Genomic DNA, 12,626 nt, shown 5'->3' with positions numbered 1-12,626 from the left:
TTTCCATTCAGCTATTCCACAAACTCCTGTAGATATGCCTCATCTGCACGCCACACCATCCAGCAGTCATCCAAACATCTGCGCCAAATATATATCTCCACCATATACAGGTTGTGAACCAGACTTGCTGAGGGCACAAGGGAGCAATAAGGATCACCTTGCTCTTCAACCTAATGGCTTTCTTCAAGAAGTGAGTGGAATGGGGAGAAAGGCATAGAGCAGTCCCGAGTGCCAGTCATCAATGACAGTTTCTCTCAGGGACTCCCCCTGAGGTGGGATTAGGGCAAAGTAGCTGCTGCACTTGTTGTTCAGGGGAGATGAAAACAGATCGCAGCAAGGCTGACCCCAGAGATGGAAAATCTCCTTTACCACTCTGGGATTGACAGACAGGACAGGAGGATGCATCTGCTCAGCTTGTCCACTATCACGTTTGAGCTCCCCGGGATGTGCGTTAATATCAGTAAGCAGTTGGAAGAGATCGCTCATTGCCATGCTCAGAGCTTCTTGAAAAAGGGGGTAGGACTTGGTTCCTCCTTGTTTGTTGATGTACCAGACCACCACATATATTGTCTGACTGAACTGCAATCCTTCCTAGAGGGAGAACAGCTTGGAAAGCTTGTGGCACTAAAAGCACTGCCCCCAGCTCCAGAACACTGATATACAAACTTGCCTTTTGGGGACCAAGAGCCTTGGACTGTTCTGCCCAGATAATACCCCCCCACCCCATCTGGGAGGCATCTGTGGTCACAATGGCCTTGGGTTAGGGGTGAAACAATGGGTCGGCCTAAGAGAATCTCCACTGATTCCATCCACCAGGATAAGTCCTCCTTGCTACAGCTGGTGATTCGGATGAGATGTGTCAAGAGATAAGTGAGGATGGACCATTGGGAGGCTAGAAGCCACTGCAGAAGTCTCATGTGAAATCTTGCTAGTGGGACCAGCATGATGGCCGCTGCCATGGATCCTAGAGCTTATAGAATTAACAGAGCAGGTACCTTGTCAGTGGAGAGAATAACTTCCACTTGGGACCTTATCTTCTGCAATCTGTGAATAGGAAGGGAAGCTATGAAAGAGGTGGTATTCAGGCAAGCTCCTATAAACTCCAATTGCTGAGTCGGACTTGGTTGGGATTTTGGATAATTCACCATGATACCTAGATGAGCACAAGTTTGTAGAATAAAATCTCTTGTCTGCTCTAGTAGATGCCTAGGTGGGAGTAGTGAGGAGCCAGTCTAAATACAGAAACACTCAGGATCTGAGCAGTCTCAAGTGAGTTGCTACTGCTGCCATACACTTGGTGAACACCCTGGGGGCTGTGGTGAAACCAAAAGGCAGAGTCCTGAACTGATAGCAAATGTCTCCTAGTCGGAAGAGGAGAAACCTTCTGGAGTGCTTGTCCATTTTTGTGTGGTAATAGACATTCTGGAGGTCTATAGAGCACATCCAATCATCTTTCTCTAAGAAGGGAAGAATAGACTGAGCCATGACCATCCAGAACTTTGTCTGCTGAACAAACTTATTCAAAAGGCTGAGATCCAAAACTGGTCTCCAGTACCCAGGCTTTTTCAGCACCAAAAAGAACCTCAAGTAGGATCTGGATCCCATCAAGTCTGGTGGGATTCTTGGATGATTCTTTTCTTCTAAGCAGCTTTTGGATTTCCAGCGCTGCCTGATCCCTCTGATTGTGTAGTACATTGGGAATCTTCTTCCTGGTCTTGGGGTGAGCATGAAGGGAATGTAGTATCCTCTCTGTCAATGATCCTTCGCATCCAAGTATCTGTGATTGTCACCAGGCTAGTGAATGCATGGATAATCTTTCGCTGACTGACTCCAGAGGTAAGCAATTGGGCCTCCCTTCAGCAGAGCTGGTAGGGTTTCCTTGAGAAAGAATCACTGGAACCCTGATTTTGTGGGCCATTTCTGCTGCAAGGTTGGCATCTTCCATTGGAGCTCCCCTCTCTGCACTGAGGGGAGCCACTGCCACCTGTCCTGAAAAGGCCCTTGGGATATCTTGAACCATAGTTTTCTGCTCCTCTGGTTTTGGAGTAGGACCAATTGGGAGCAGAGAAATTTATGCCCACTGCAGACAAAATCTTTCCATCCTTCTCACACCTGCCCAAGGTCTCTCTGACTTTGAGGTAAAAAAAAAAAAAAAAAAGATGATCCATCAAAAGAAGCATTGATGAATGAAGACTTAAACAGCTCTGCAAATGCACACAAGCGCATCCAGGTGTGCCTCCTTTTGGCAATGCCGGAACCCCTGCCCTAGTTGTCCCTTCAGCTGCATGCGCAATGAGCCTCATGGATGAGTTATAGAAATAGATTCCAGGATGGCAAGCTGGGAGGCCATCTTTTCTTGTACCTCCTCAGACACAGCTCCTAAGAGTATCTCAGAGCTCCTTGCTCAGATCCCTCTGGAGTCTGGTGAAGTGTGCCATGAAGTTCAGTGACAGCAAGGCGAAGGCCAAAGAAGCGTACACCCACTTTCCAAACCTGTTCATCACCCTAGACTTTTGGTTAGGGATATAAATAGTGGAACACTCTGCAAGTTCCTTCTTTGTAGCTGCCGCAACCACCATGGCATCTATTGCGAATCCCTTGGCCTAAAACTGATGCTCCTCTGGTGCTCTGAGAATTTTGTCTGGTCCACTGGGGACTGGTTCTACAGAGTCAGTGGCCTTCCATGCCCGCTGTGTAATCAAATTAATGAGATCAGCAGCAGGCGGGGTCACCCAAGAGGTAGCTAGACAAGAACTGAAAGCTTGCAGGTACACCGACACCTCTGAGGAAGGAACTTTGGGTTTCCAGCCACCCCTCTGCTTTAATATTTCAATAATGTCTCCAAAGGAAATTTCTTCTGGGGGTGACTGGGGGGAACCCTCCCTGTCATCAAAGTCCATGTCCTCCATGACAGATTCCTCTGGGGAATCTAGGTGTTTCCTCTTGCATGTCCTCTTCTGGGGCACCCCCTCAGTGAAAAGCTCTGTGGAGGACTTGGAAGAGGTAAGGCCTGCGCAAGGGTATCCTGCAGCTTTGGTGCTCGCTGTCCGAGCGTGGAGGTTGGAGGATGCTCTGGGTGAAAGGGAGTCCCAGGAAAATGCTCCAATAGGGAAGGAATTGGCTGAGAACCTGCAGAGGCCAAGGCCCTCTCCATGAAGGCCCCCTCAAAGAGGAATGGGAGCTCAGAACCAGAAAGGACAACCTCGGAACCATGGTCCCATCCCGGTCCAATGAGATTGCCAGTGAAGTTGAAGCTGGGGAAGAGCCCGCCTATGCTGAGGCTCCAAGAAGCAAGGATGGCTCTGAGAAAACCACAGCCAACCCCCACCCCTCTGAGCAGGCAGTGGAGCTACAACCCCGGGGAGTCCGCCGGAACCAAGGAACTCAGGGCAGACAATGGAGCTGAAGGCATAAAAGCTGTCGGCAATGAACACCCAGAACCAGGGGAATTGGAGTCGTGGTCGCCAACGCCTCGGTGGACGTTAGAGGAGGAATGTCTGGTGGAGTCCTTGGAGAGAAAGTCCCACCTCCAGAAGGGAGTGAAACCTGGAAAGAAACTAAGACCCCTAGCCATGAAGAGCTGATCCACCAACTTCACAACTTCAGCTTCTGTCAGACTCCTGGAGGAATGACTAGAGTGCTGGTGGGGATTTGGGTCTCTCTGTGAAGGGGCTTGGGAGGTGCCCCACAAAGGGATCTAATGAAGGGGAATACCTAGTGTTGGGCACTGAAGAAGGTCATGGTTCCAAAGTTATCGACGACACCGCAGAATGGACTGGCACCGAAGGAGAGGCTGTCACTCGGTGCTGTAATTGTCGGCACTGAAACTTATGGTGCAGAACTGGCCACCACAGTCAGTACTGAAGTCGGTACTGTAGCTTTCTTGGCACTTAGCTTTGGTTCCACTGAGTGCATGGGAAAAGAAGATTTAGGCCTTTTGGGTGCCGCAGCCAAAGGGTACTCCAGCACCAAGAGACTCCTCTTCTTCCCATGATCGATCTTCGACGAAGAAGGCGAAGACGCATCCGATTTAAATTTCCTTGGATGACTGAAGAAAGCCTCATCAAAAGAGGTCTTAATCTGTCCTTTCAAAATAGGTTCATAAGTAGGTAACTAGGCTATCTGCCTGACAGCATTTATAAGCCTAGCCAGAGTGTGTCGGCTTTTGCCACCCCATTGATTAACTGATTCCCTGTTAAGCAGAGCCAATGAAGTGATCCCAGGGATGTATTTTCTGTTACCCATCCACTCGTCAAGGTTCCTCTTGAAGAGGGTTAGTGAGGGGCTCTGCCTGATGTAATTTTGAATTTTGTTCCAAAGCATGGGGAGTCTCTGTGACAGGAATCTATCCCTCCAGCATGTTCTATTTACTGTTGTGGCGAGGTTTAGCTCACTAGAGCGCTGGTCCCACAGTGACTTGGATTTGTTTAGGTGGAGCATGTCAATCAGTTCTAAGTTGGACATGGCTTTGTAAGTCAGGCAGAGATCACCTCTGAGTAAGCGATACGCGACTTGAGTACAGCCGGAGTTTTTTCAGTCGGGCTGCATATGAAATATGTTTGAGACCAGTAATCCTCTTGGTGAGGTACTTTTGTGGTCTTTCCAGCTGTTGGAAGTGTCTTGTGAGGTACATCCCAAATGGGGCATTGTACTCTATGATGGGTCTAATGAGTGATAAGTAGAGGGGCACTATAACCTCTTTATTTCTAGATGCGAACCCTTTAGTAATTAGATGGGCCACATAGAAGGATTTCCTAACTACTTTGGCAATATGATTGTCAAAGGAGAGATTACTACCCACCTGGGTCCCCAGATCTCTTACTACCTCTTCTGTATTAAGGGGGCTGCCACCTATGTGGTAATTCGTGGGTGTTTTGTTTGTTTTCCTTTCTATGAGGGCCCGATGAAAAAAAGCTTGACAAACAGCACAATCCTCTTGCAAGTGCACCGGGCCCAAGCAGAAGACACAAGACATATGCCCATCAGAAATGGGCATTTTCCCTCCACTGTCAAGACACTGTTCAAAACCAGACGTCCCTTTACTTTTATCGCCATCTTGACTAGTAAAGGATTAACTTACAGAAACACCCTCACACAGCTGCACATACACACAGTAAACAAAGTAAGAAAGTAAGACAGAGAGGGAAAGGCTACCAACAATGGTAAGCCAGAACCAGAAGGTAGAGCGTAAAGGGATAGGAGCTACCAATGATGGTAGAACAGATACCATGAGGTAACAAAGGCAGAAGAACACTCGCTCACAAAATAGACTTAGGGATAGTATAAGCAAAGGTGGTGGTGAAAATTTTTAAACTGGACAGGTAGAAAAGATTATAAGAAAGTTTCCTGAAAGGATATAACTAAGTTTCAATTAAAGTAATAAATACACTTAGCTCAAGGGAGAGTTTGGCTGACGCATCCTATGTAGAAGAGTGGCAAACGAGATCTGGGGTAATCTAGAGAGGGGCATTCTGGGTAGGCCTTAGCTTGAGAGTTTTTGGTTCTTGCGAGCGGTTATAATGGCCGAGCTGGTTCTGAGAATTGGAATCAAGTCCCATATGTCAAGAATAAATGAAGATCGACAACATCAGATTCACAGTTTAGCAAAATTATTTAACTATATTTTCTTTACCAAAATGTCTGATTGGGTCAGGTCTATTTTTACCAGAGACCTTGTCAGTACAGCTTCAAGAATTAAGTTGCATGGATAAACTGCAGATGAACTTACTCTAACAGATGATGAACACATGCAACAATGATCTATTTCGACATTACTTAAGAGAGGTATCCTGTCAAGTTTGTCACACATCCAGACAACATACCAAGAGCTTGGGTGTCTTATTCTTATGAGGTATGTTCAACGCTATTGTCCCAAGTGCGAGACTGCAAAAATCTCTTTCTTGCCCAAGAAGAGATAAAGGAAAGAGAGAGAGACTTCTGTGAAACAACTAGGAGAGAGTGAAATATATTTGGGGTCCACCTCTGCTAGAAGGAAAGGAAAGAAATATGTTAAAACAGAAGGGGGAAGGAGAAATTGTGTTCATACTGTGACCGTGATCTACACAGACATCTAGTGTTATTAAGTTCTTACACAACTTTACCAATTCCTTCATTGATCACTGCTGCATGATTCATTAAACATGGGAACATTTGCAAAGTGTTTTGCTTCTGGGAGGACGAGTAGTGGATCTGGAATATAAAATTCCTTGTAGGACATACCTGGCAAAACCAGTCCAAAGTCTGGAGAAGGCATCAATGCCACAGTACTTGATAAAAGCGTGAATGGAAGTTTAGCTTCTTCTAAAATGGATCTATTATCCAAAACCTTGAAAAAGGGTCCAGAAGATGTTACTGCTCTGATGGAATGGGCTTTATTAAATGTTCTCATAAGGAATTAGAAAGCTGTAGGTCAACTGATGTGAATCCCCCTTACCTAGGATGTGATGCATACTCCGCTGTTCTTCAGGTCAAAGACATACACAGCCTGGTTAGAATCTAAAGGATAGACACTCTCCATAGGAAAGCACAATACATCTTAAATGTCTTCTTGGGCTGGGGTCTGTAACATTTTTATTAGCATATTCAAATACAATTTTCACAGATTACTGATTCTAGCTTCTATCAATAACAGAAACTATTTTCTCTAGTATTTGTATTTCTAGTATTGATGATTAAAAATTTCTTACCATAGCTTTAATAGCAGCAGTTCTAACGCGGGGGTCCTGATCATTAAAATACTCTCCAATTATTTTCTGCACATCCTTTGCTGCCAGACTTTCAGCTTCCTTTGTACTGAGTTTCTCCACAGAGCCAAGGCAGCCAATCATCTGCAAGCATTTACTTCTAACTCCGTGGGAAGTATCAGTCAGCCTCTGCATGCAGCGAAATCAAAAATGAGAAAAATAAAAGGGCACAAATTAAAAATAATGAACTCAACAAATTTAATAGCTAAAGAGGTAAATGTCTGCACTACCTCTACCTCAGGAAGGCACCAGTCCAGACTTGTAAATTTCATCTCTTGTTTATGTGCCTCTTTCTAGGATCACCTAGTAATCTCTCTGCAATTCTACCTGTATATACAACAGTACATAGAGACTCCAAAGCACTCGGATACCTATGTCTGTTTTTTCACTACCCTCTGGTACTACTGACACATAATGAAACACGTTCTCAGGAAATTTAAAGAAACTGACTTAAGCCTTGCAGCTCTCTCCTGTGAATTAAAGCATCAAATTCCAGTATACAAACATGCCCATAAAGACTACTGTATGCAATGGAAAAGGCATTCTATTCAACTTAATCTTCACAGTGGAAGTCAACAAGAACACAAGCAACAGATTTTCTAGATGTGCAAACCAAGCATCTACTGTCCTTCTCTTCTACATGCTGCAGTATTCATAACACGAGGGAGTTTGACTCGGGCTGTCTCGAATGTCTGGCCAGTGTGCAAAGTCTTAATGCTACTGTTAAGTATGTCCAACGTCACACATAGGTCCCCCATCCAAAATCGGCCATACAGTGATGTTGGGTATAAAGTAGATGTCGGCATGCACCATCCTCAGAAACGAATGCCCCAGGAAACACACCAGCCTAAGATAAACTGAGATAAACACATATCCACAAATCAAGCAAGCATCATGGGAAAGGAGGGAGGGACAGAATAATGCAATATATAGAAGAGAAGGACATCTATGGTTATGGTAAGATTTTACCCAACTACTCTATGTCCTTCTATTCATATGTTGTAGTATTCATAACATGAGGGAGAATACCAAAGGTCATGCAGAAGAAAGAGTGGGAGGAGGGGCAGCAGCACTCTCCACAAACCCCTGATGAATAGACCTGGCAAAACTAGCTCTAGATATACCATCCAACTTGTAATGTTTTGTGAAAGTATGGACAGAAGATCAAGTAGCTGCTTCGAGGATACAGCAAGTATCCAGACCCTTGAAAAAAGCACCTGAGGAAGGCACATCTCTAGTACAATGAGCCTTAACTAGAGATGCATGGGTTTTACTATGAAACATACAAAAGGAAATGGCCTTAGAGATCCAAGAGGAGATTGTCTGCTTGAAAACAGGTCTGCCCAGAGCCCTGGGAAGAGGTGATCAGATTTTCTGAAAGACTTGGTTTTATCCAAATAAAATCTGAGTTGTCTATACACATCCAAGGTGTGTAAAATCCTCTCGCTAGAAGATTGTGGAGAGGGAAAGAAAGTAGGCAAATTAATAGATTGGTTAAGTGACAACTCTTTCACCACCTTGGGCATAAAGGAGGGATTAGTATGTAGGGAAACCCTACACTCGTGGAAAATAATGAAGGGGGAGGAAGCAATAAGGGCCTGAAGTTCTGAATCCCTTCTGACTGAAGTAATAGCCAAAAGAAGCGCATTCTTCCAACAATGTAGAACAGAACAGGAAACTGCTGGTTCAAAAGGAGGCAATGTACATTTTTCTAAGACAAAATTTAGATCCCAAGAAGGAAGAACTGGTTTTCTTGGGGGGCTGATATGAAGGACGCCTTTCAAGAAAAGTTTGACTTCCAGTCTTGAAGCCAAAGGAGGGGTCACAGGCAGACAGGCAGAAATAGCTGAGAGATGAGCTTTTACTAAAGAGTATGATAATCCAGTCATCAGTAATTCACACAGATGAGACAAAACCACCAGAATATCCACAGACAATGGTTGTAGGTCTTAAGACACAGTTGGAAAACCTTTTCTATTTGGAAATGTAGGATTTCTTAGCATTGGGTTTTCTGGCCTCTTGCAGAACTTGCAGCACATCCTCAGAAAATGGGTTTCTGAAAGGTATCAAAACCCTATCACCCACCGTGTCAGATGAAGGGTTGACATTTAGGGATCCCTTGTCCTGTGTGAGTAGATCCACCCTATGAGGTAACTTGTGATAACTGCCTTTGGCTAAATGCAGAAGGGGGAACCAATGCTGTCTTGGTCAAAAGGGAGTCACCAGAAAGACTTTTGGTTGGTCCTGTTGTATCTTTAACAGAATTTTCTGTAGAAGGGGGAAGTGGGGGAATGCATAGAGAAACATACTCTTCCAAGAAAAGGCTAGGTCATCCACCTTCCATGCCAGAGGATCAGGCACTCTGACACAAAACTTTAGAAGGTGTCTGTTCATAGGGAAGCCAAAGAGATCTACTTGAGCACCCCACCAGTGGATAAATGTCAAAAAACACATCCCTGCGCAACATCCTTTCATGAGATTGAGTCATGGACCTGTTCAACGTGTCTGCCACAACATTCTGCCTGGAAGGAATTTAAGCCACCTGAAGGGTTAGTTGATACCAAGTAAGCCAACTCCCAACTCTTGACAGCCAACCTGCACAGGAGAAATGACTTGGGCCCCCCACACTTGTTGACATACCACAGAACTGTGGTGTTGTCTGTCTGGAAGAAAGAGAGGCTGAAAGGTTTGCAGGTCAAAAATTATAACTCTCATCTCCTTTATGTTTATGTGTTCCCACATTTGGGAAGGAGATTACACATTTTGAACCTTCCAAGAGGCAAAGTTTGCCCCCTATCCCATGTCCGAGGTTTCTGTGAATAACTCCCGAGATGCAAGAGGATGTTGGAGGGAAAGCCCTGAATTCAAGTAACCTTAAAATTCCACCATTGCAATTCTTTTTACAAGCAGGGAAGAAGAGGAATAACAAAATCCAGTGGATGAGAATGCTGCATCCAGACTGACCTGAGATACCACTGCAGTTTCCTCATGTGAAGTTTAGCTAGAGGTATCATGGGAATAATGGATGCCATGAATCCTAGCAGGCAGAAGAACTCCCTGGCTGTCAGGGACTGAAGTGGAATGATGAAAGAAAGTGGCTAAGAGAGATGACTTTCTGAGGAGGCAAGGAAGCAAGCATCTTGTCTGTCTGTAGCAACACCACACTGCAGACAGCATCAAAGAAGAAAATAAAACCACCAGCTAGTAATCTTCAGGAAATTTATTTTAAAACACACTCTGACGTCTTGTCGGTCTGTACTCTGCATTCCAGGAAGACATGGTTTTATGGAGGCGTGAGAAAGGATTTTTGGAAATTTATAAGGAATCCCAGTCTTTCCAAAAGAGACACTGTGAAATGAAGGTTTTCCAAAAGAATGTCTGGAGAATAACCTTGGAGAATGAGGTTGTCTCAGGTATGGAAAGATTTTAATACCCCTGAGTCTGCAAAAGGCAATAACAGGAGCTAAGCACTTTGTGAAGACCCTTGGTGCCATAGACAGACCAAAAGGCAAGGAAGAAAACTAAAAATGTGAGGTAGCAATATCAAAGCACAGACATTTCCTGTAAAGAAGATGAAGACCCATATTTCCTGGGAACTAGGAACATTCTGGAATAGAATCCTTCCCCTATCTGGGAAGGTGGTACTTCTTCAATGACTCCCTGAGAAATCAAGGTGTTTATCGGCTGAAGAAAATTTCAACTGGTCTTTTGGGGGATGAGGAATACCCCTGAAGGAAGGAAGAGTCCTCTATACTGTGTAGTATCCTCTGAGGATAACAGACAAAACCCAGGAGTCTTGGGTGATCTGTTTCCAAGCAGGGAGAGACGAGGAAAGATGCATGGATAGTGGGGTCTGGCTGCAGAGAGGTTGGTAGCCAAAGACTACCTGGCTTGCTTGGAAAAGGTTGCTTCTGAGGAGAAGATGTAGTAGAAGTCTTGGCAGTGTAAGGTTTTCTGGCACTTCTTTTACTCTTCGATGAAGAAGATCTGGATAGCTTCCTTACAAAGGAAGTTTTAGAAGGACAGTTCCCTTGAAATTTTGGAAATGGTGACAAAAAAAAATGTTTCAAGGCCCTAGAGCTCCTTGCACTTTTTGGCCTTGGAATCTAATGCAGCATCCATAATTTTAGTTTTGATATCATCTGGTAGTGGGCAGAGTCTCTGCCAAGAGTACCTCCCCAGGACAGCACCAGATACAGCATCTCTGGCAGATGCTTCCACTACATCATAGCTGCATTTAATGGAATGACATGTCACTTGAGCAGAGGAACCCAAAATGGAAGAAAGCTATGACATAGTGTCTGAGTCTGGAAGCTCTGAAATGAACTTAGTGCCTTGAGAAAGGAGGGCTAAGGTATATTTAGTCATATGCTTCTGGTAACTTATGGCCCTAAAGGCAAGCGTGGCCAAAGTATACACTTTTTTTTCCAATGTTTCCATAACTTTGCTCTCCTCATCTGAGGGGAGAAGGGAAGTTGAAGGCAAACACTTTGAGGGCTTATCTGCAGCCAATGAGGCTGTAGTTAGATTTGCAGAAGGGCAATTAAACAGAAACTTGCAATCTGGCACTTTATAAAACCTATCTGGCCTTTTACAGGCAGGACGTTGTGAACCTGAACACTTAGAAGCAGAGGAATAAGCATCCAAGAAAGCTGGTAAGCACTGGAGGTACTGGAGAAGGGGACAGAGAATCCATCTGTAACAGATCATATCATCTTTTTTGTATCTCAGAAACCTAAAAAATTCTCTCATCTTCACAATGGTTTCACCAAACGTAATATTCTCCACCAGGTGATTCTGTATCATTTGATTCCTCCTCTGGGGAAGCATACCCCAATGCAGAGGACATCTGGGCAGAATATGCCAGAGACTCATCCCCACATGAATCTTCTTCATCTGAGGAATCCTCAATCCTAATTCTTTTTTGAGGAGAAACTAGAGAAAAGGAAGGAGGAGGGAGAGAGACCCCTGCAGACTGCATAAGAGCCATAAAAGCATTAAACATCCCTTGAGAAAGGCTTGCCAATCAGCAGAATGTTCCTGAGAAGAAGTAGGAGGCTTAGTTTTCTGCTTTTTCTTTAGTGGAACATCCATACAGTGGAAATATGAGGAACCTGATGTAGGCCTACATTTGATAATGGTGCTAGGGACTTCAACAACAAGGATTTGTGGAATTCCACGAGGACCTTCAGAGACTATGAGCTTAGGTTCTCCCGTACATTCGTTGTGGACGTCTGCATAATATCCAAGGATGTGCTAGCAGGATCCTTTGCTGCCTCCACAATGGGACTCCCTGAAGAATCACCACTTTCCTCTGAACAGGTCTCCGGACAGACAAGGGTCATTCAAAGGGGATCCAGTATTTGTCTGCCTGGGAAGACATGATCGACAAACCACGATGCTTTGCCAGAGATGGTCTGCACCTGTCACCCCTGGGATTCAGGTTACTGGCTAAAGCTCTTGCCACCCCTATAGTGCCTTTTTTAGGCAAGGTTCAAAGGATAAAACCACCACCATAACAGATACAAGCATGCAAAATCTGAAGGTAATGCTACTCAATGCTAGAAGTCTAAACCTCAAAATGCACTCTCTCGAGGCACTCCTAAAATGGAGAACATCGATATCTGTGCAGTGACTGAGACCTGGTTCAAGGCTCCAGAGAGCACCCCTGCAATACCAGGCTACAATTCTTACCACACTTTTTGGCCACAAAACCAAGACCGAAACACTAAAGGTGGAGGAGCGTCCATATTCACCAAGGATATTCACACCTCCAGGCTAGTTGCCCAACACAATGCATCTGAAATTCTCCAGGTGCAACTAACACTAGGTAGGACTGCAATCCAAATTGTAGCTTGCTACAGATCCCCCACCATACCCCAA

The 12,626-nt window shown here is 44.7% G+C and overlaps 1 protein-coding gene across 2 annotated transcripts in view; it reads right to left on the bottom strand.

The window, feature by feature from the left end:
- INTS4 (integrator complex subunit 4) overlaps positions 1 to 12,626 on the bottom strand; it is a 1,189,969-nt gene that overhangs the window by 926,746 nt on the left and 250,597 nt on the right. For both annotated transcript variants that reach the window (XM_044073339.1, XM_044073340.1), the window contains exon 5: positions 6,687 to 6,872. In XM_044073339.1, coding sequence (XP_043929274.1) covers positions 6,687 to 6,872 — 186 coding nt within the window. The remainder of the gene's footprint in view (positions 1 to 6,686; positions 6,873 to 12,626) is intronic.

This window comes from Protopterus annectens, chromosome 5.part1 (genome assembly GCF_019279795.1).
Source record: "Protopterus annectens isolate FY-2018-M chromosome 5.part1, PAN1.0, whole genome shotgun sequence".
In the NCBI taxonomy this organism is placed as follows: domain Eukaryota; kingdom Metazoa; phylum Chordata; order Ceratodontiformes; family Protopteridae; genus Protopterus; species Protopterus annectens.
Note: the sequence above shows the minus strand (reverse complement) of the source record. Positions and strands in the feature narration are given on the sequence as shown.